General features: G+C 48.0%; 1 protein-coding gene across 1 annotated transcript in view; it reads right to left on the bottom strand.

The window, feature by feature from the left end:
- Positions 1-23,108, bottom strand: part of CDK1 (cyclin dependent kinase 1) — a 135,853-nt gene that overhangs the window by 18,555 nt on the left and 94,190 nt on the right. Inside the window, exons 5-6 of the mRNA XM_078642683.1 lie at positions 20,964-21,134; positions 14,635-14,798 (exon numbers count right to left, since the gene is read on the bottom strand). Of these exons, the coding sequence (XP_078498809.1) occupies positions 14,635-14,798; positions 20,964-21,134 (335 nt within the window). The remainder of the gene's footprint in view (positions 1-14,634; positions 14,799-20,963; positions 21,135-23,108) is intronic.

Below are 23,108 nucleotides of genomic sequence, written 5' to 3'. Positions count from 1 at the left end.
TCTTGGTCGAGGGACAACTGGCTGCCAAGAAAACATTGCATATTTTGGATGGAAGGGGGAACGCTGCCAACTGTCGCTGATCATTATTAAAGTATGAAGGCAGCGCGTGCACAAGTTTGGGTGGAGAATTCTCACCTGCTGCTGCGATAGAAGATTCTCCCAAAGGGGCAGCCTGATCGAATAACAGATGGCCTCTCTCAACGGCTCGGGCTACCAAACCTTCCGAGCCCAGTCCGGAGCCACAAGGATGAATTGGACCTGGCTGTTCCGGATTTTGAGAACACTGGGCAGAAGCAGTATGAGTGGAAAGGTGTAAAGGAGGCCCAACCGCTACTGGAGCCAAAACGTCTGAGCAAGAGCAGCCTTGGAAACTCCAGCATGCAATACCATGGACTGAGCGTTTGGCAGTGGCAAACAGATCGAACCAAGGCCCTTCAAACTGCCGAGAGACCTTGCACCACTTCCGGAAACGCCACTCGTGATCTGCTAGGCATCTTTGGCAGAGTTTGTCCGCCCTAGTGTTGAAGGGGCACGCAAGGTGTTTAACTAGGGATATGCCTGCATGTTCAAACCATGTAGAGAGAGACAGCCTCTTGACAAAGGGTCCATGACCCCACCCTGTTTCTGCAGTACCACATGGGGGTGGTGGTGTCTGAACACCTGCATTAGCCTTCCCTTGATGGAGGGTAGAAAGGACTTCAATGCCAGCCTGGAGCTCTACTAGGTTGATGGAGTCCAGATTCCACTGGAGACCAGAACTTCTGATCTTCACCTCTGCCATATGACAGTCCTATACAAGGAGTTATGAGTTTGTCACGACTGTCAGATCTGGTTGGAGAGGGGGGGTCAGCACCAGACCCAATCGCAGCTCATTAACCAACACGGTAGATAGTTTCCAGTTCCCAATGAGATATGTATCATGGCGGAGGCACTCTCCTGATGCTGTGCCCACTGGAACTTCAGTTCAAGGTACAAGCCTGCAAGCGCCACCAGGCATGCATCACACGCAGGAGCACACTTGACCCAGCAGCCAAAGGGCCAGTCTCACCGAAATCCAGCTTAGAGGCTGGAAATCGTTATCAAAGCCTAAATATCCTGGCTTCACCGTTCTATAGGATAGGCTGTAAACCACACCATGTCCAGAACAGTTCCGATGAAAGGGAGCGTCCGAGATGGAGGTAGGTGTGACTTCGGTACGTTGATAGTAAACCTGATGAAAATGCAGGAGATGGGAGATAACAGCCTGGGAGGCTGCCTTCAAAAGCCAGTCAGATATGGGAAGCCTGGCTCCCCTGATTTCCACAGATGAGCTGCAACAACTGCCATAAATTTGGTGAACCCCTGAGGGGCACTGGTAAGGCTCAAAGGGAGCACGCCAAACTAAAAGGGCTTGTGGCCTACCATGAACTGCATGAAACACCTGTGGGGAGGCAGGATGGGAATGTGGAAGTGTTGGACCTGGGGTTACCAGTCTACATAGGGTAGCTTGGCACAAGGTAGGTAGGCTTTTCCCAAAGGTACATGTGTTAAGTTTGCGTCACACCCTTCAGTAACATAACGTCCATCCACTCAAAAATAAGGACACTACACCAGTTTAGAAAAATACGGGTCACTTTTATAAAAGAATTCTGTATACTCTCGCTTATTTCATTTGCTAGTTGAATCACTATTCACATCAGAAACTCCACCATCAGTCTGGTTGCATCAATAAAAAGAATACTTCACATTACATTGCATTTGCTGGTACAGAATTCCCCTTTCTTTCACTTTTAAGTGACAGGACTATTGACTCTTATATGGTTCCCAACAGTTTTCAATATCAGTACTCTTAGTATCTCCACATACAGTTATTAACTCATGCCACACTCCGTGGGTAATTAACAATATCCCCTTCTCTTTGTTCAATTGGAAGAAACTGTGCAATCTATTCTCTCTTTTAAGTAAACATTTCATAGACTTACCGTATTTTCCGGCGTATAAGACGACCTTTTGACCCCTTAAAATGTTCTGGAAAGTCGGGGGTCGTCTTATACGCCGGGTGCCAAATTTTAGGGTATTTATTCATGCGCTTTTATATAGCGCGGACTTTACCCGAAGGTATCAGACCGCTTCACAATAGGAAATTGTGCTTTACAGGAGGAAAAAGTGACGTGTGTGCAAGAAGAGGACTTAGTGCTGGTCTATCCCCGCTCTGTTCTAGACTTTGGTACAGCAGGACTTCACAAGGACAAAACTGTTTAAACTGCCTAAAACCTCTCTCACTGCGCCGCCTCCATACAGTGTGGCAGGGCCCCTTGGTTCTTTCTAATGTGCTGTTCACATGTGCCAGAAGTGCTTAGTGGCTTTCACATACACTGACAACCCCTTGCCTCACATTGGCCGCAAATTGTTCTCACAGCCTCAGATTGCCTGCACAGCAGTTGGCTCTCGAGCTGTGGGCGTATTGTATACTACTCACCAAACCGGCAGACTCCTACAGCCACTGACTGCTTCTCACAGGTGCTGAGTTACACAGCACTCACTCACTAGCATTGGCATCAACTCCCTCTTGTGTCCTCTCACAGCCACCGCCTGACTCACATGGGCATTCAATGCTGCTAAGTGCCTGTAACAGAAACAGACCGGCAGTCACTGCATCACCTGGTCAACAAGTGAATGAATATTGACACTTGCGGTGAGTTTTTTGAAGAAATGGCTATGCAGGACTGCGTGGACTGCGTTGGAAGTGGGGGTAGTCTTATACGGCGAGTATAGCACGAAACCTACATTTTATCAAGAAAAGTAGGGGGTCGTCTTATACGCCGGGTCGTCTTATACGCCGGAAAATACGGTAGTAAAAGTTTCAGCACTTGTCAAATTTTGGTTCTACAGGAAGGCAGAGCTGCACATACCCCTAAAGTCTCAAAAGCTTTATAATCAGGATGGAACAGTTTCCGTAATAGCACCCTTATCTCCCAGTGCGTGCAGCTAGGGTTCTGAATGAGGACAGTCAGATTGCTATTTCGCTTAATCAAATTAACCAACTGGCTTTGGAACCTCACTGAACTCCTAGGTCCCCTTTCTTTCTCCACTAGGGCCCACAATTAAATAGCCCAGTCACAGCTTTGACTTAAGGGTTCTTGTTTAGGGCAATTTAATAAAACACCAGCAGGGAAACCCTGAAAAACCCAAAAGGCCAGTTTCTGCGGGGTCATATAAGTGACTCTGTTCTGTTCACAGGGTCTATCCGGCAGCCTGGTTAAAAGATCGTAATCAGGACGGATGACCCGATGTAGTCCCAGCTTCGCTCCTCACCTCCCTCCAGCCAAGAACCTCCAGCTTACTGTATTTCTCAGGAAGTTCAGTCAGGGCTGTAGCGCGGCTGCTCGGAACTGCAGTCCAGGGCTGAGGGACGGCTATACTCTCAGCCGCTCCATCTCGTTTGCCCGGCCACCACTATCTTCCTCTGCTTCCACCACATTAGTTTCCACGGCGTCCGGCGGCACTCCCGGCAGCTCCTCCCTGCCGTCTGCTCACGTTAGGAAGTCTCCGCCTTCGTCCAGCCCTTCTCCTGCGCTGCCCGCCTCCTCTGACGCCGCGTCAAATTTCCTTCAGGAAACACGGAGCCTCAACCAGGTCCCGCCTCCGTCGACACACGGGCCGCACCCTCCGCCGGAAAAGGATGCCTCGGCACCACAGGGATGCCGGGTGGCCCCACGAGTCCCACTCACGGTGAGTCCTCAGACCGATGGGCTGTTTTAATTCTCCTCAGGCCATACAGAGGGAGAGTTAAGTTCCACAGTCACTTTGGAAGGCCACTCTGATTTAGGTTTTCACAGCTCCACAAAAGCACCACAGCGTGAGCCCCCAAGGGAATTAGGAGTTACACGGGGAACTATGAAAAATTACTTGTGGACTGCCCTGGCAGGGTTTGGTCAACACAAGAGGGGTCAGGTCATTACAGGAGATCAGCCAATCCTCAGGTCGATCTGCCTCCTTGTAGTGTGCTATCCTCCTCTTCGAGCCACCTCTCTCACCAGTTCCACCCCATGCAACCACAGGTCACTACACAAAATGGCTGCCTTGATCCTGACCTATATATAGGCTAGCCTCCAGCTACTAGAACCAGCTGGAAGGTTCTAGAGTGTCCCTATGTTAACCTATGGGTCTATTTTCTGACGTGAGCAGTTGTGGCAGTTACTGGCCACCATTTTAGGCAGCTAGGCTTTACCTCAGAAAAGGAGGGATTTCTGGGTCTGTGAGGAAACATGGGGTCAAGGAGCACCTAACCCCCAGGTCAACGCCAAAAATTCCTAGTGGACATAAAAATGAAAGGTTATGAGGGGCAAAAAGGGGACAAAATAAATAAATGGGAAGGAGGGACCACCCAGAGGGCTGACAGGTCTAACAGGAAGTATGCGTCCATCAAGTCCAAAGCTACCATCCAGTTGTCTGGGTCCAGAGCAGGCAGGACTTTAGTGCAAGCCTTTTGAATTTCTCCTTTTTCAGGAAGGGAAAGGGAGCAGGTCTAGGATAGGATGAAGGCTTTCGCCCCTTTTAGGCACCAGAAAGTAGCAGGAACAACCACAACCTACTGCTGGAGTTGGCACCCTCTCTATGGACCCTTTGGCCACTTCCTGGCGGAGCAAGGAGAGATTGTCATCCATCAGCCTGTTGCAAGTGGGTGGAGGTGGAAGTCACGAAGAGGAAGTAGAACCTGCGAACAATCGTCAAGAACCCAGTGGTCTCATGGTATCGACCTCCATTGGGGCAGGTATGGCATATTCTGCCTCCTAGGTGCCTATAATGGTAGGAGGGCAAACCAAGGGTGTTTGGAGACTGTGGCTACCAGGGAAATGGGTGGGTAGACTGGACTGACCTTTGGTTGCTAGACCCACAGGGTATACGAGTACAGCATCCTCTCGCAAGGAGAGGCTGGGAAGCTTGCGCACTGTGGTGGCTGGGCGGGTAGAGGAGCAGCTGGAAAAAGATTCCTTGGCCACAAAAGAGACAGGCGGACTTGGGTTGGTGCAGGGTTATGGAAAGCCCAAAGCACCTGGATGTAGCTGTGTATCCTTGAAGCGCTCCACCACTGAGTCTGCCTGGTCTCCAAAGAGACAGGATCCATCAAAGGGCATTTCCCTAAGAGATGCTTTGCATCCACAAATAAGCCAGTCGTCCTTGGCCTGGCTTGGCGGCATAAGGTCACTGGCAGAGAAACCGCTCTGAGTAAAGTCCAGCCCACATCATATTGTGAATTTCACTGCATCTCTACAGTCTAAGATGCTTGGGAGAGTATGGCCTGGATCTCCTCTGGGACCATGGGAAACATTCCATAGCGCAGTGGTTCTTAGCATGTGGTACGGGGGCCACAGGGGGCTCACGATTGCGTAGCAAATTTCATAATAGGTTTGTGAAATAAATGCTTGTTTGTGCATTGTTTTGTGGTTTAAATCAATTAAAATGCTTAGGTTGGGGTCCAAGTTTTCCAGGAATTACAGTGTGGGTAACTGTATTCCCATAATGATTAAGTGGGGTCCCCAAGTTTCAACAATGATTAAGTGGGGGTCAACAAAGTCAAAAGGTTAAGAACCATTGTCATAGTGCATGGGTGTAATGGCCCAAAAAGCATGCAAGGCAGTACAAGAAAACATTTTCTTGCCCAAGGTGTCCAGCCTCTTGGATTCCCTATCTGGAGGGGTTGTAGGCAATACACCAGAATGTTAGGCAAGTGGCTGCTTGGACCACCAAGCTCTCCGGGGTAGGGTGTTGCATTAGGCAGTGAGCAACTGCCCTCTGCACAGGGGCCTCCTACTAACCACAAATCTACATTCGTATTACTAGCAATTCTCTACCACAGAAAGGCAATACGAGGAAGTGGGGAGTGGAATATGGCCTTCCTGTGGTAGAGGATTGCTAGCAATAAGAATGTAAGTTTGTGGGCATTAGGGAGCGTGGGCAGAGAATAAAGTAATGTGATGACAACTCTAGCTCCAAGAAGGCATAGTTGTGCTCTACAGAAAACAGTAGTGATAAACTAGTATAAAATCCGGTTTCTCTTTTTTCATTTTCTACGACACAAAATGAGAATGTGACTAGAAGATAGTTGACCCTCCCTAGTCAATAGAAAGAGTAAGGCGATAAATATATCAGGAAGGACTGGGTCTGGAGGCCGTATATGGGTCATGCAGGTAACTGAAGCTTTGGTGATTCCATGCATATGGCCCCTTGGAAAAAGGCTCTCTACCTTTCCCAATTAATCAGGTCATCCTCACTGTGGCCAGTCCACCATCCTATAATGCCACAGGTAGTCCCACTAGGTCAGGGGGACCAACTATTACAGTAACGTGCTACTTACCACACTAATATTAGCATATTTGTATGTTTTTATTGACCTGTAACAGGGCCCACATCAGAAGATTACACTAGTGGCTATCCCATGCAAAAGTACAAAAAGTGATCAACTCACGGCATCAGGCAGGTTCACCAATAGCAACATAAAATACTGTCCATTTGCAATAGCTTCACGTGGTTACAGTCATTATTTTATTTAATTATTTGTAAACTGAATCAGTACACCAGGCACCTTCTGGGAAAGAGCTCTCATACAGGAGAATCAAGGCAACTGAAACTAAGCAGATCCACATTCTCTCAAGAAATTTGGCAACCTATTCAATAGGTCAAGTGCCTTAACCTGAAAAGATTTTACACTCATTTTGAGACTTACATTTTGTTACACATACCAGATTTGCGGAAGATGATCCTAAAGATCTTAGAGTCTGGTAATAGGAAAATGTCTCTTGTAATATGAACATTTCACTTGTAATATTCTTGGTCCCATTTAATTTGAGGCTTTACGGACCATGCGCATGGCTTTCAAGGTGCATCTATCCCCAATTGGCAAACAATGAAGCTCTTTTAGGGTGCTTTAAGCAGAATCACAGGTTTTATTCACTGCTAGTTTAGCAGTGACAGATTCAATACTCCTGGCACCAGGGTAATATCAATTCTCCACAGCTCTTCATGATTTATCATTCAAAAACAGACTTTAAATACATTTTGGCAATCCAACCTATTGTTTACAAACATCAGCTTACGCGTTCGGAAAATGCAGGCATTTCCCTCTTGATTAATGCATATCCCAGCATTAATGCACTAAACCAAAAACTTCTAATTTAGTAGGTTACGTTCAACACAGGAAAGCTACTTAGGTAGTTGGGGGATGTACCAGGAGCTCACAAGCTACTTGTTCGAAAAGCCTGCACTACACAGAACCAGGTTACAATATGTGAACAAGTTTCCCCAGGTATGTCTCCATGTGTACAGGGTGTTAACTGCACAACTCTGAAAGTTGTACAACCACCGATGTTTACACCATTGGTGTAACCCCAGAGTGGTTAGCAGGAGCACTCATGAGTGCTGATCCAGTTGTGTTTTCTGCAGCAACTGTTAGACCACTCTTCTAGCTAGATTCCACTAATGTTGTGGATTGAATATGCTACTTACCAGTATGCATCTGTTCTTGGCATGTAGGGCTGCTAACATTCATATCTTTTGCATAGATCGCCGCCTAGTGTTGGGTCCGGATGATCGCACATTGTTGTCCTGGAAGAGTCTTCGAAGTATCCTGAGATAGGTGGCTCCTCCCCTGGACTACAGTGCGCATGGGCATCGACTCCATCCCCAGATTGTTTTTAGCCATTGTGGCAGAGATGGAGTGAAATAGTGTAAAGGATGTCCATGCTAATGAATGAATGCAAGAGCGTAACTGCAGCTGCTACAGGCACCGGGGAGGAGGGTGGACGATATGAATGTTAGCAGCCCTACATGCCAAGAACAGATGCATACTGGTAAGTAGCATATTCAGTTCGAGGCATGTGGGCTGCTAAATTCATATCTTTTGCATAGAATACATAGCAGTCCCTCCATTAACGGCGGTTGCCCGTGCCAGCTGCAGAAACCTGAAAAAGTGTCTTGAGAACAGCCTGTCCTACAGCTGCTTGCTGCTTGGAATGCACATCGACACAGTAGTGTTTGGTAAATGTGTGCGGTGTAACCCATGTGGCTGCTCTGCAAATGTCTTCCAAAGAAATGTTTCCCAGGAAAGCCATGGAAGCCCCCAATTTGCGTGTGGAGTGCGCTCTTGGGGGTATCGTTAAAGTACGTTTTGCTTTTTGATAACAGATTTGAATGCACTTAACAATCCACCTGGCTATTCCTGCTTTGGAAATCGGGTTGCCTATGTGCTGTGGCGAGAAGGCAGTTTTGTTTTCCTAAAGTGTTGTGTTCTGTCGATATAGTACATCAACGCCCTCCGAACATCCAAAGTGTGGAGCATTCTTTCCGCTACTGTTTGTGGGTTTTGGAAGAATGCGGGCAGGTCAATAGTTTGGTTGAGATGAAACGGACACCACCTTTGGAAGGAATTTGGGGTTAGTGCGTAGTACTACCCTATTTGGATGAATTTGTATGAATGGCTCCTGGATTGTGAGCGCTTGCAGCTCACTGACACGTCTCAGTGACGTAATAGCAATAAGAAAAGCCACCTTCAATGTTAGGAACTGGAGTTCACAGGAGTGCAGTGGCTCAAAAGGTGGGCCCATCAGCCTGGTGAGGACCACATTGAGGTTCCACACCGGAGCTGGCGGTGTTCTTGGAGGAATGACCCGTTTCAGTCCTTCTAGGAAGGCTTTAATGGCAGGCACCCTGAAAACAGAGAGATGCTGCCTGTTCTGAAGATAAGCCGCTATGGCGGATAGATGTATCCGAATGGAAGCGTACGCCAGATTGCACTTGTAAAGATGTAACAGATAGCAAATGATGTTAGGAATGGATGCATCTAGCGGGTTTATGTTATTGGCCGTGCAGTGAATGACAAAACGCTTCCATTTCGCAGCATAGCATGCTCTGGTAGTGGGCTTTCTTGCCTCTTTGATGATCTCCATGCATTCTGGAGGCAAGTCAAGGTAGCCAAACTCTAGGACTTCAGGAGCCAGATCGCCAGGTTGAGCTGTTGCGGATCTGGATGCTGAATGTCGCCATGGTTCTGCGTCAAGAGCCTGGGTGTTAGGCGCAGCCTTTGATGCGGTACCACGGAGAGTTCTAGAAACGTGGTGTACCATGGTTGGCGTGCCCATGTTGGAGCAACCAGGATGAGTGTCATCGAGTGTTGCCTTAGCTTTCTTGCCACCAGCGGTATGAGAGGTGCTGGGGGAAAAGCGTACGCAAATCTGCCTGACCAGTTCATCCATATCGCATTCCCCTGCGACTGTGGGTGAGGGAACCTGGCGGCAAAGTGTTGGCATTTTGCGTTTTCCCTTGTGGCAAACAGGTCTATCTCTGGATGACCCCACTGCTGGAAGTACGGGCGGAGTACTGATGGATGTAACTCCCACTCGTGCATCTGATGGCTGTATCTGCTGAGCAGATCCGCCATCTGATTGTCCTTGCCCGGGAGGTGCTCCGCCATGAGGAAAATGTTCCTTTGAATGGCCCACTTCCACATGCTCTGAGCCAGATGAGACCGCTGTGGCGAGTGGGTGCCTCCCTGCTTCTGGATGTAGTACATCGCTGTCATGTTGTCCGTCCGGACCAACACGACTTTGTTGCGCAGATGTACATTGAAGGACTTGAGCGCCATGAAGATTGCCATCAATTCCAGATAGTTGATGTGCATCTTCTGTTGCTGCGTCGTCCATAGTCCCTGCACCGTGTAATGGAGCACATGAGCTCCCCATCCCTGGAGAGATGCGTCCGTTGTCAGGATAATCTGTGGCACCGGCTCCTGGAACGGTCGGCCCTTGCAAAGGTTGTGTGGATTCCACCAATGCAGAGAGTTGTACGCCCGACCGGTAACCAACACTAGGTCTGTCAGTTGTCCCCGAGCCTGTGTCCACTGATTTGCTAAACATTCTTGGAGCGGACGCATATGCAACCTTGCGTGAGGGACTATGAAGATGCAGGAGGCCATCATGCCTATCAACTGCATGAACACTCTCGCTGGAAGCGAGTGTTGTGGTCTGAACTTTCGGATTAGAGACTGGATGCTGTCTATCCTGACCTTGTTTGGCTGAGCCATAGCAGTCAGGGTATTGATCGTCGCACCCAGAAACTGCCGCACAAGTGCTGGTTGAAGGTGCGACTTTGGGTAGTTCAACGAGAATCCCAGACTGTGAAGGAGGTGAATGGTGGTCGACATGCCTGCGGCGCACTGTTGTTCCGACTTTGCTTGAACAAGCCAGTCGTCCAGGTAGGGGTAGACATGTATGTTCTGCCTCCTGAGGTGCGCCGCCACTGTCGCCAGACACTTGGTAAACACTCTGGGGGCGGTGGTCACTCCGAAGGGTAGGACTTTGAACTGATAATGCCTGTTTTGGATGGTGAACCCGAGATATTTTCTGTGGGATGGGTGTAGTGGTATGTGGAAATAAGCATCCTTGAGGTCTAAGGTTGCTAGGAAGTCCCCTTGGTTCAGCAAGGGAAGAATCTGTTGCAGTGTAAGCATATGGAAATGTTCTGACAGTATATACAGGTTGAGGGGGCGCAGGTCTAGAATGGGCCTGAGGGATCCGTCCTTCTTTGGAATAAGGAAGTACAGGGAATAGACTCCCGTGCCTTCCTCCTCCACTGGCACGAGCTCGATTGCGCCTTTTTGCAGCATCACCACCACTTCCTGCTGCAATAAGTGCAAGTGCTCTGCGGACATAGGACGTTGCCTTGGTGGAATGTTGGGTGGAGTGGACGTTAACTCCAGACAATAACCGTACTGGACAATTTGTCTTACCCACCTGTCTGTGGTGCTGTTTGTCCAGACCGTCAGGAACTGCTGGAGTCTCCCCCCGACAGGTGTTGAATGGTCGGGGGGCAGTGACAGAGAGTCACTGTTTATTTGCGGCAGAGGAACGGGAGTTGGTGTTTCCTCTGCCTCGTCCCTTGGTGCTGTTTCCTCGATAACCCCCTCTATTCTGCTTGGGGTACGAGGACTGAGCGCCACCTTTAGTGAACTGTGCTTGTTGACCCATCTGTCCTCGGGTAACACCGCGTGCACCTGAGCGACGAAAAGTGTTCGCCCTGAATTGTTGTGACTGAAGGGCCCCCATAGATTTAGCTGTCTCGTTGTCCTTCTTAATCTTTTCTAGGGTGGTGTCAACATCAGGACCAAACAGGCTATCAGGATTGCCGGGCTGGTTGAGTATGGTTGTCTGAATGTCTGGTTTTAAGCCAGATATGCGTAGCAACGCTTGTCGCCTCAGCATGACGCTAGTGTTGATAGCCCTAGCTGCTGTGTCTGCGGCATCAAGTGCACACTTTATTGCTGTGTTTGAGATGAGTTTTCCCTCTTCTATGAGCAGTTTGGTACCTTCTCGAAACTGCGGAGGTAGGTGTTGAAAGAGGTGTTCTAGGGTGTCGTAATGCACCCTATCATAACGTGCCAATAGCGCCTGTGTGTTTGCTATACGCCAGATATTGGCAGCCTGCGCAGCCACTCTTTTGCCCCCTGCCTCAAGCACTTTTGACTCCTTGTCTGGGGGAGGAGCTTCACCCGTCGTCTGGGAGTTTGCCCGTTTGCGGGCATTTACGACCACAAGAGAGTCTAGAGGCAACTGTCCCCGAATATATGCTGGGTCTGCAGGTGCTGGCCTGTATTTTTTCTCGATGCGTGGGTTGACCACTCTCGCCCTGGTTGGCTCCTTAAAGATCTCCGTAGCATGTTTAAGGACACCTTTGAGCATAGGAAGTGTTTTAACTGTCTTTTCAGATACAGAAAAAGTGTCAAACAGAAAATCTTCCTCCACCGGGTCAGCATGCATGTCCACGTCATGATTTGCAGCTGCCCGCTCAATCAGTGCATGAAAACCTGCAGAATCCTCTGTTGGGGATGCACGTGCACTAAAAGGCTGTGGGTCCTGTCCCATTTGTTGGCTTCCCTGGTCACCTGTGTCATCATATGAATCCTGTTGTGCATCAGGGTCATTGATGGGAAAATTGTACTGGTCATCTTGCTATCCTTCCTCTCCCCCTGATTGGTCGGGGGAAGGTGATGGACTCCTCCTAGGCGGAGGCTGGAGAGGTTCAACCAGGGCAGGAATGTCCTGTGCAAGCCTTTTCTTCTTTAGTGGAATGACATAGGAATCCACTGGCTGGGAAGTGATTTTTCTCTTATAGAGGGTTAATTTACCCGTGTCGGCGTCGATATAACGCTCGGATTCCTCCTCGGAGTCTTGTTGTCGAGCTAATTGTCCACCTGCTGTTGAAGTGTCCAATGTTTTCTGCGCCGACCTTGGAGCAAAGGCTTTTGGTGCCTCCTTAGGAGGCAGAATGTATAGAAGCTTGGTATCAGGCTTCGGAGGCATGTCCAGTGACTTCTGAGCCGATGGTGCGTGAGCTGAGGTCGCTGAAGCCTTCTCCCGAATACGTTGTAGGGAACCTGCGATTTGTGATGCACCCCTCACCGAGGCACCCGGTGCCGACGAGGCGGCTGCCGACGGCCCTTCGCTCTCGATGTTCTGCGTCTCCTTTGCAGGCGTAGACGTCGATGCAGTCGCTTTAGTTACGGAGTCTTTGGACCTATGAGTAGAGCCTCCGCTCTTTGATCCGAGTGGTTTTGTAGACTCCGCCTCGACCGTGCGTCCGCTTAACGGTGCCCCGGTCGGCACCAAATGTTTCTTGACGACCTCAGTGCCCTTTGCCAGAGCCGCCCCGGTCGACACTTGACGGACGACCTTCTTTGAGGACGCATCCCCTGTCGACGACTTAGGCACTGTCGAGTCGACAGTTTTCTTCGCCTTCGGTGGCCCGGAGGTCAACGGAGCCGATGAGGCAGCAGGCTTCGGTGCCTTCGATGGAACATCCGCCATCTTAGGTGTGTTCGAATCCGTAGGCTTTGGTTTCGATTTGGCATCGGCCATTTTAGGTGAAGTTGATTCCGAAGGTTTCAGTTTCGGTTTCGATACGTGCTGCGTAGCCCCCGCAGGTATGTCCGTGGCCGAGCCCGAAGGCGGGGCCGTGGATTGCGGTGCAGGGTCGTGGGTAAGGCCGAGTGGCAATCCCGTGACCCGAGCCTGATCAGTGTAACTGTCGGGGCATAGCTCTCCCTCCGAGCTATCTTCCGCGGCCCCATAAACTTCTTCGTCGTCTCCTACCTCGTCGACGTATTCAAAGTCGTAGCCCATGTCCTCTTCGTTTTCTTCGGGATCGGCCTCGACCTCCGCCGCAGGTGGTGAGATTTGAAGATGATGGCTTAGGCCCTCCTCTTCAGGGTCGAAGATGTTGTCAGGTGCCGGGGCCGTCCGCTGGGCCTCGAGGCGCACCGCGCGCCGAAGCTTTAGCGTCTTCTTGGACCTGAACTTGGAGCAGGCCATGCAGTTCTCCTCGTTATGGTCCGGCGAGAGGCATTTGTTACAGACCGGGTGCACGTCGATATGTGGGTATTTAGACCCACAGACGGGGCAGAACTTAAACGGACTCCGCTCCATGTTGAAAAAGTCGTGGTCTTGCTGCGATGAGAGGGCCTCGATGTCCGAAGAGTAGCTTGACTCCGCAGATTCCGACTCGAAGAGACGGGAGAATCGAGACCGTACGCAAACAATACCGACGTAGGTAACAAAGGCCTTTTGGCCTTAAATAAGTACGTTTTTTCGGTTCCGACAGACGTCGAGACCACATCCGAACCCAATGGCGGAAAAAAACAATCTGGGGATGGAGTCGATGCCCATGCGCACTGTAGTCCAGGGGAGGAGCCACCTATCTCAGGATACTTCGAAGACTCTTCCAGGACAACAATGTGCGATCATCCGGACCCAACACTAGGCGGCGATCTATGCAAAAGATATGAATTTAGCAGCCCACATGCCTCGAACACGATATTTCCTGCCTTGGCGTTAAGATCAGAAAGCAGGGTTAAATGTAGCAGTCAAGTAATTTGGCAACATTGAGTGGAAAGGGAGGTCAGAGTCCGCTATTACACCACATCCGCCTGGTTCAGGTTACAACCTCCCACAGCGAAAGTCTGAGTAGGGGATAAATTGGGCACCAGTAGTCACTGGGAAGTCTAATGGCTGCTCTCTTTCAGAGTGCTACTATTTGTGAGTCCGGTCGGACCTTCCAACAACTTTAAGAATATGTACTGCTTATAAAAAGCATACAAAATCACATCCTGGCAGAGGTAACAACTGAAGCCTTTAACCCCTTAGCTGCGGCGGCTATTCCGCCGCAGTGCGAAGGGGGGGGGGGGCCGCGCGGCGCTCCAAAGCTCGTGACGGAACCGCTCCGTCACGAGCCTCGGGTGAGCTGTGCTTGTGACAAAACTGTTCAGTCACAGCCCCGATCGCCCAATAGAACCCTCAGAGCAGGCGCGGAATTCACGCCGCGCAGAATTCACGCCACGTAGGCGCGAATAGCGGGCCGTGACGGAACCGTTCCGTCACCAGCACAGCCCACCAGAGGCTTGTGACGGAACGGTTCCGTCACAAGCACGCAAGGGGTTAAAAGGGAAAACTAAGTGATTAGCAACCACCAGTTAAAATGTGCATAAAAGGCAAATGACTGGAAACATGTTCATTAACCCTTCAGTACAAAGATTTATACTGAACGAAATCCAATCAAACAGATAAATTCTACATTTCCCGATTCTTATATTTTCTGAGCAGATACTACCTGAATATTCGGAATAGTTGATCAATTTCACTGTCTCCATGGAAAAGTGGCTTCTTAGTTGCCATTTCAGCAAATATTGTTCCAATGCTCCATACATCCACAGGAGTGGAGTACCGAAGTGACCCAAGCAGCACTTCTGGAGCTCTGTACCACAGAGTCACAACCTAGATAAAAACAGAAGTTCAGACTCAGGTTTTTTGTTAGAAACTTATATGAAATTAACCGTAAAACACACAGTTCTGAATGTCCATAAAACACCACTTACAAATCAAATAAATACAATTACAAATACAATTTCATAGCAAAGATAGTCATTTGTTACAATGCATTACGAGGCTGTGAGGGGCTCGCTTATCCAACATTGTTACACATACAACCTGCCTCATGTTACAAGAACTAAGTTACAGGGTGTAAAAGCTTTGTATGCCCATTCCACCAAGTGTTGTAACCTATAAAATTCAGTTGCTCTGGGAGAGTAAAGAAAAAAATTGAAATGGTAAGGAGTAAGGAAGTAGACCATAGATTTCTACATTTCCTAGGAAATTAACTGGTCTACCAAAAAACTAAATGGATTGGCATAACATTCAGATTGTTCTTTTAGCATAGGACCACATTTCTGGGGCACATTTAGGACTTTAAGCGAATCAATGTCAGGAGTACCTCCAAAATAGAACTGTCTCAAAAAAATGTTAGCTTGAGTGACGCTTACTTTAAGACAATGGGTTACTTTAACTCAGTGTTTCCAGAAATGGTAATCAAGCTAGATCTTTAGTAGAAGACCAGTTATTAACCTGAAGAACATCCCTCTTTAAAGAACTTGCTGCAGGTAACCAGATCTCCAGAGTTCTGTTGTGTAGAGGTCAATATGGTGTGAAAAAAAAGTATATGTAGCAGTCTCACATGACTGTGGAGGTCACAGTCATAAAAGATCCAGGTAGCACTTCTTTGCCAATTTGACAGCAACAAGACTCATTAGTAATCAAAACTTTAAAAACTTACTCAGGGAGATCACAATCCATTCCAAAATACCCAAGACCCGGTTGCCTAGATTTATAAAAATGCCACTTTCAGGAACAAACCAATCTAGAACATATTAGCCGAGAAGCACTGGATTTAAACTCACCGAGGCAGATACCTTGACTAGTGCATATTGTAGCAAATTGCTCAGTGCCAAATCTATTGTTTTCCCTAGACAGACGTCCTATGTATACACGGATGTTATAATAATGTGGGGGAACATTGTCATCATTGGGTAGTAGCAAACTGGTCAGAATCAGAGCAAAAAAGGAAGCCTCTGAGGAAGTCTGTTTTACAGGAAGCGTTTGAGTTCAAACGTAAAGAAACTGGATGTTCTAGAGTGAAGCCTTAGCGCGACCCCAGTCGGGGGTCGAGACGTATTCAGTTCAGAATCTGACATCAGTAGGCAGGGGCTCTACCCCCACCGCAGGCATTGATTAATAAGAAATCTGAGCAAGTCTTGGTGTCAGAGTGGAAGTCAGTGCAGTACCAGTGGTGGGCTTCCGGGGCACAGACCTCGCTGAGAGACGACCCACTAGCAAGAGTTCTACTGGGGTGCCCTTCGGGTTCGTGGGGCCCAAGGGAAGCTGCAAGAGTTTCAAAAATACAGCGTGGCCTACTTATTTTCCTCAATAACCTGTGACATTTTTGGCACATGGCCAGTTGTGGAATAGTCTCCCTCTGCTAATCGAATAAGACATTGGCACCTTAACATCCTCCCAACTTCTCTTTGGTAAGAGTAGCAAATTGGACTTTGAAGGGGAAGGCGGCCTGTCGCATGGGCAACCTGAAGAGGTTTGTGCTCTCTGCTAGGAACAGGATTTGCTGCACTGGGTGTGTGACCTTTCAGTATTTGGGGACATACAACTTTGCTTCACTACCCTGAATAATCTTCAGATGCGTTGTCATGTCTGAATTGTGCTCAGAGCGCAAACACCAGAGTCAGACCTGTAGGAGAGAAACCAACGAGTGACTGTGCCTGCATGGTTTGAACCCTGTAGGCCTTGTGGGGGACATGGGTCCCTTGTACACTGAAGAAGAAGAAAATTAAGAGGGATATATTTTTTATTGCAGAGTTTTATATAGCGCGAACTAGAACCGAACCGAATCAGTTATCAGAGCGCTTTACATAGCACCAGTTACGTTACATGAGGACACACTTTCATTTTAGGCACCGGGAGATTAAGTGATTTGCCCAGAATCACAGGGGGTTTTTGGCGTCGTTACAGAGACTCGAACCGAGTTCCCCAGGTCCCCAGGTCGGAGGTCGAGCGCCTTAGCCGTTAGGCCAATCACTTGTCTTGAAATGCAAATGGCAGCATTAGGCACGCAGAGGTGTAATCTACGTAATCTCATTATGTACCTTAGTATACAAGTAGTACCACATTCTTTGTATACCTGAATTAAATAGGCACACAAAATAGTACCGTATTTAATGGCCAGTTCAGAATTACAGGGAAGGTGCACTGTCCCAGACTACACAACGGTGCAGTCTTCAGTGGGTGCTGTCATGTCACACAGGGGGAGAACACCAGATTATGCTGGTAAAAGCATGTGGTGCCCCGATGTAGGTACAGTTGTAAACCACCAGTCTGCTTACAAAGTAAAGCGTCTAACAGCTATTAAAGGAGGTGGCACGTTTCCCCTGCAGGTGGTTGGGGTCTGTCACCATCCTGTCAGGTGGGGGTATACAATCAGTGAGCCTCCTAACTGCTTGTTTGCCCTTTCGCCCGTGTCAATAATACAGTGCAGTCGCAAGACAAAAGGTTTTCCCACATTTTAATGTGGCCATGCCCAATACAAAGGAAAGCATGCCCGCTGAGAATCTCTCCTACGTGATCCACACTACATAAAGGGCTATGTAAGTGTCTGCAGCCTCTTCTGTAGAACAAAAGCCAAAATGCCCATGGGACACAGAAAGAGGGTGCACCCCGATGCTTCATTATGTACGAGGACCTTTGGCGTTCGTCTGTACTAAGCGAGTGACAGTTAGTGGAGTGTTTTTTGCCCTCAATGTCACTCTACTTCTAAGCACCTAATCAGACCCCCCAGGATATAGCAGCATGGATTCGCAAATTTAGCGGCACAAATATTGAAATTTAGCGGCATTTTTGCAGCACTTTATTTTACTCATAATCATTCATTTTCGCCTTAAATCAATGGAAACCGTTTTAGCAGAGTATTCCACTTTGAATAGGCAACCTGGAATATGGAATAGAGGAAGCAGCCCACAGGTGAAGGCTGTTATCCCTTGGAAATGCAATTCTCCATTTGCTTTAGCATAGCCTGGGATTTCTTCAGGCAGCGCAGCCTTTGAGACGGCTGCTGGCCCGAACGATGCTCAGATAAAAGCCTTCTTGAGACTGGCACTTTTTATTCTCAATCACTGCCTGCACATACAAAGCAATGGGCACGTCTGCAATGAGGGTGAACATTTTCCTACTAGGGTGACATTACAATCTCTAAAAAACACTGGAGGAAAATCCAAGATGTGCGGAAGGGGGCCGCACATCAGTAGGGGCTAAGGGGGGCCCCCTCAAGGACGGGTAAGCCTGGGGCCCCCTCCCCGCACGGGCTGCGGGGGGCCTTTGTTACACCCCTGATCCGCTCTCCCCTCTCACTTTATTAGACTTTTCGTACCCCTTTCATTCACTCTGTGCTCCCTTTCCCTCATCCTGGGTGAGCTGAGGGGTTTTCAGTGTAAGGCGCCATCATTCCACCTTTGTTCTGCGCCCTGCAGGTTATCCTGCTTTTCATTCAAAGAGGGGCAGGGCGAAATTCACAGGTAAGGGCTCCCTAATTATCTGTCTAATCGCTGCTATCCTCATGCAGATGCAGCGATTAGGTCCAGAGAGACGGACCTAAAATATGATCAATCATTCCCCAAAAAAAGAAAAAAGGGAAGCAGAGCTTGAATTAAAAATTCCCATTAAAATCGGACTTTTATTTTTGTGAACTAAGCAAAATATTTCTTAATTTGCATAGTTCCATGTAGTGGGCATGAAGGGCTTAAATCACCGATACTACTTAGACAGGGGTCCCTGGCTTCCAACAGTCAACAGAAGTCAAAGAGGGAGAAGAAAGATCAGGCAATTTTCAGCACACACTATCCAAGAGACAGTTCAACAAGCAAATCATGGTCTCAGTACTTGGGTAGACAGCGAGTTAAGAAAAATATCAGATTTCTAAAGACTTTAATATGAGAATATACCCAACGAAATTTCAAAACACACTAGAAGTATTAAGTGTAACATTCATCACGAGGGACATCACGGCGTTAGGAGTGAGTAAATCTGAAATGGCAATTGCAAACAGTGTGATGGGAGACGAAGATCAAAGGGGAGTTCATTCCAGTGAATGGCCGCCAGTTTGGAGAAGGAACAGTCTCCTGCCCTGCCCTCTTGGTTAGTTTGATTTTCGCCAAGGCCTGATGACATGATATCAGGTTATGCAAGGGTATACAGAATTCTACTTTATTTTGCAAGATGCGAGGACCACTTTTATGTAGTGATTTATGTGCTTAGCATAGAAGTTTAAATTTAAACTTCGCTATTTGGCGTACGGGTAACTAATGCAGTTCCCTCAGACTTTCAGATGCCGAACTATATTTTTATTGCGAACCAGTCTAGCAGCAGCATTTTGGACCACCTGAAGTCGGGAAAAGAGGTACTCCGGCATACCCATGTATAACGCATTCCCGTAGTCCAGTCTACTGGAAAATAAGGTCTGGGTGATGGACTTTGTGCTGTTTAGAGGGATCCAAGCAAACTGTCTTCGTAATAGTTTGTGTGGCGAAAATCTTACTGCAGTGCTCTGACTTTGTCTTGCATGGTCAGTGCATTGTCAAGGAGTATGCCCACATTTCCTGCCACTCTCCTAGGTTCTGGGGCAGCTGCTAGTTCTGAAGGCCACCAGGTGTTATCCCAGACTATGTGTGCTCTACCAAATAGCAAAATCTCAGATTTTCCAGCATTTAGTTTCAAACAGTGTTCCTCGTCCAGGTTGCTGTTTCTGGGAGACAGATTTGGTAACCTCATGCTTTTCTTCAAAGGTGATTCGTAGCTGCGTGTGGTCTTCATATGAACAGATATCTGTCTTTAGTGTTGTCAGTCTAAGCTGGCACAATAAGTTTGAGAACTGTACTCTAATTACTGAAAATGAAGTGGCGGAGGCGATAATGAAACTCTGCAATGCAAAGGCATGAGGTTAAGGTGGGGTTCAAAGCAGGGTGGTAAAATGCTTGCCTTTGTTAAATTCCATGTTTATAAATTCATAAAAAAGCAATTGTGCAGCTAGAATAACTGACAAGGTGACCAGATCTTTCCCAGTCTTCTGTCCTTATATTATAAAAATGGTTGCGTACGTTCACAATTAAGCTCTAGTAAAAGCTAGTTCTGGCAAATTAGCGAAGCTGGCTGCAGAAGCATCAGATGAGTCAAGAAGACCCGTATTTTCCAGAAATGGAAAGAGGGATGTGGGTTTGAAATATTTCAATTGGAATGGCATAACCTATATGGGACCTGCAGGTATGCGGCTCCATTCGTTCTAGTCGTGTGTCCAGTAAGCTAATTACAGGCATGCAATCTTGACCTTTATCACTTTATTCTCTCAGAACCAGTGATGTGTGAATATTGAAGAACTGAATAACATGCATTAGTTGCAATGATGGTGGCTTTTTTCCCCTTTGAGAATCGTGAATTGCAGGTCAAAAGAACCTGGTTACTGAAGTATGGCGAAAAAAGCTTAAGGTTCTCTGTGCGGCGTTATGTACGAAGCATCTTTAAGAAAAAAAAGCTTTATTAGTATTGGAAAATGTATGCTTGTTACGGACTACCAAATTAATAGATTGGGCTTAGGATTCTTGCTATTAAAAAAAAATGTATAATATTTAAACACCCACTCCCAACTTCAAAATATCTTTTTGTTTATAAAGAGAATTTAATGCAATACCAGGAGCTGAAAAGTTACAATCAGGATGCAACAATGAGTAGAGTCTGCACATGAGAATCATGCATGCACTGATGTCAAGAATCTTATCTTGCAGTCCCTTTCCCCATATCAGCCCAACACCCTAAATGCAATTCAAAGGAGGAGGAGAAAAGGCAAAATAGCATTGTACAAAACAAGCTAAGAAACACTGTTGTAGGCATGGCCAGACATTGCACAATACTCCATTGCATTGCAAAACGCAAAAAAGCCTTCAAACTACAGGTGTAACGCTCAAACGAGCTGGTCCTTGGCCAAAACAATAGAAGAAAAAAAACCACCACATTTAATTTGAATAAGCATGGATAAACAGCATAAATACTCACCTCATGGGTGTAAACTCGCACCGGTATTCCAAAGGCCCGTGCTAAACCAAAATCTGCTAATTTAATTACTCCTTTGTTGTCTATTAACAAATTTTGTGGTTTTAAGTCTCTGTGTAGGACTCTGCGTGTATGGCAAAACACTATCCCTTGAAAGATTTGGTATAAGTAACTCTGGGGACAGAAAGGAAAAACATTTTTAACCCAACATTACTACACCTTAAATCAACTAGCAGTATTCAAAAGACTCATGAGAAACTTAACACATGCTCAGTTCATAAGAGACCAAACAGATTGAACTCATGAACACAAATTGTATAACACTGGCAAAATCAGTTTATGAATGAGGGTAGTTTGGATAGGACTGCCAAATTAAAAATGCAGTGCCGGTAAATATTGTAGTTCACCGTCACAACAGAATTGTGCAATGAGTGTTGTAAAATAGTGTCTGAAAAGGCTCTGAATATTAACAGGCAACTTGACCGAGAAAACTGGACTACTTTGGACCAAGTGTCATTCCAGTTCCCAATTTTACACCCAGTCTGCCTCAGCCTCCACAGTAACACGATCCCACAACTGTAAAGCTCACCTAAAACATACCCCATTTGAAACAGTTCCTTTCTTCTGTCAAATAGCTCACCTTTTCCTGCCCCCCACACTTTCCTTGCATTGTGACGAATGTGTGTGTACATCTATATCTATCTGTATATGTATATGTATATGTATGTGTATGTGTATGTGTATGTGTATGTGTATGTGGCTGAATAATTCAAATGCCTTTCTTTTTCCTTGTGCCATTTTAGCACAAGGCATCTACAGCTTACTAAAGTTGGAAGGAAAGAGCTGGTCAATGAAGACTAGGAGCTACTCCAGATGCGCAGAGTTCAAAGGAAATACAAGGCCCGGCAGCAGCAAGATGGCAGCTGTAAAGAGGAATCGTCGGTAAGTCAGAGGAAACTATGTAGGAGCGGCACGGGCTGAGCAAGGTCCAATTTCTCCCCATCTTGTTGCACCCACTTTCCCGGTCGCCTGTATTGGTGGGCGGCAGCCTTGCCTAGCTCGGTCAGCTCTATGTGAGTCCAGCATAGCACTCTCCGGCCTGGTGGAGTGTACCTGGTTTCTGAGAAAGCCTTGGCCATACAATCGTCCTGTAAACCACTTGAAATTGAAATTGGTGAGGGGGAGCTGATGTGGCGCTTCTCCGGCAAGACACAACACGACTGTCCGAGTCTGAGGCAGAAAAACACTGGAGGATGTGATTAGTGTTAGAAATGGTATTTCCAGTTGGCGGAGGCTTGCGCCAAAGTCAGGCAGAAACCACCATTCTACGTCAGGGCAAGGGAGCCTGGCAGGCTCTGTAGATAAAATGCCCCCAATGGAGCCTCATGGGCTCAAACAACAATGCGGGCGGGGAGCCTCGGGGCTCTGAAAGAAGAATGCCCAGTGTGGGGGGAGCGGCCCTCTGTCTGCCGGGGCCACTCTACCACCCTAAATGCCCCTGCAATGTAGGAGTCCCTCCCGGGTGACTCGAAATAACTATGATGCCCTGGAGCTTCTCAGGGCTCGTAAACAAATATGCCTGGGTCGTGGGAGTCCCACTCTGGGGACTCGAGATCTCCAAAATGACCCCGGAGCCCTCGTGGGCTCGAAAAAGATGCCGTCAGCCGTTGGAGTCCCACTCGGGGGACTCGCAAAATACTGGTGCCAGGCAACAGGAGAGCGGCCCTCTGACAACCAGGGCCACTCTACCCTTTTTTTTGGGACACTGCCCCCAAGATCAGCTCACACCACTAGGGCGGCGGGCACCGGCAATGTGCCCAGACACCCCCTCTCTCCCGCGCAGATGCACACTCACCGGTTCTCTTCTGGACTTTTCTCGTCCTGCGGCCGGCTGTTCTCGGTGGGGGGACACGCGCAGGGCTCGACCGCCGATGCGGAAGCCCTGCTTCCCCTCTCCTTCGCCGGCCGACTTCCTCCTCAACACCGGAGCACGGGGTGGGCTCCCGTCGACTTCCGGTTCAGAGGAGGGTACTTCCAGGTTGCCGCGGGCAGCACAGCACCCCCCCCCCTTTTAGGCGCTGCAACCGGGGAGTCACAAAACGAGGGGTAGGCTCCCTCGAGATAGGTCAATAGAACGGAGTGGGCTCC

The sequence above is a fragment of the Lissotriton helveticus genome, chromosome 5_1 (assembly GCF_964261635.1).
Source record: "Lissotriton helveticus chromosome 5_1, aLisHel1.1, whole genome shotgun sequence".
In the NCBI taxonomy this organism is placed as follows: domain Eukaryota; kingdom Metazoa; phylum Chordata; class Amphibia; order Caudata; family Salamandridae; genus Lissotriton; species Lissotriton helveticus.
Note: the sequence above shows the minus strand (reverse complement) of the source record. Positions and strands in the feature narration are given on the sequence as shown.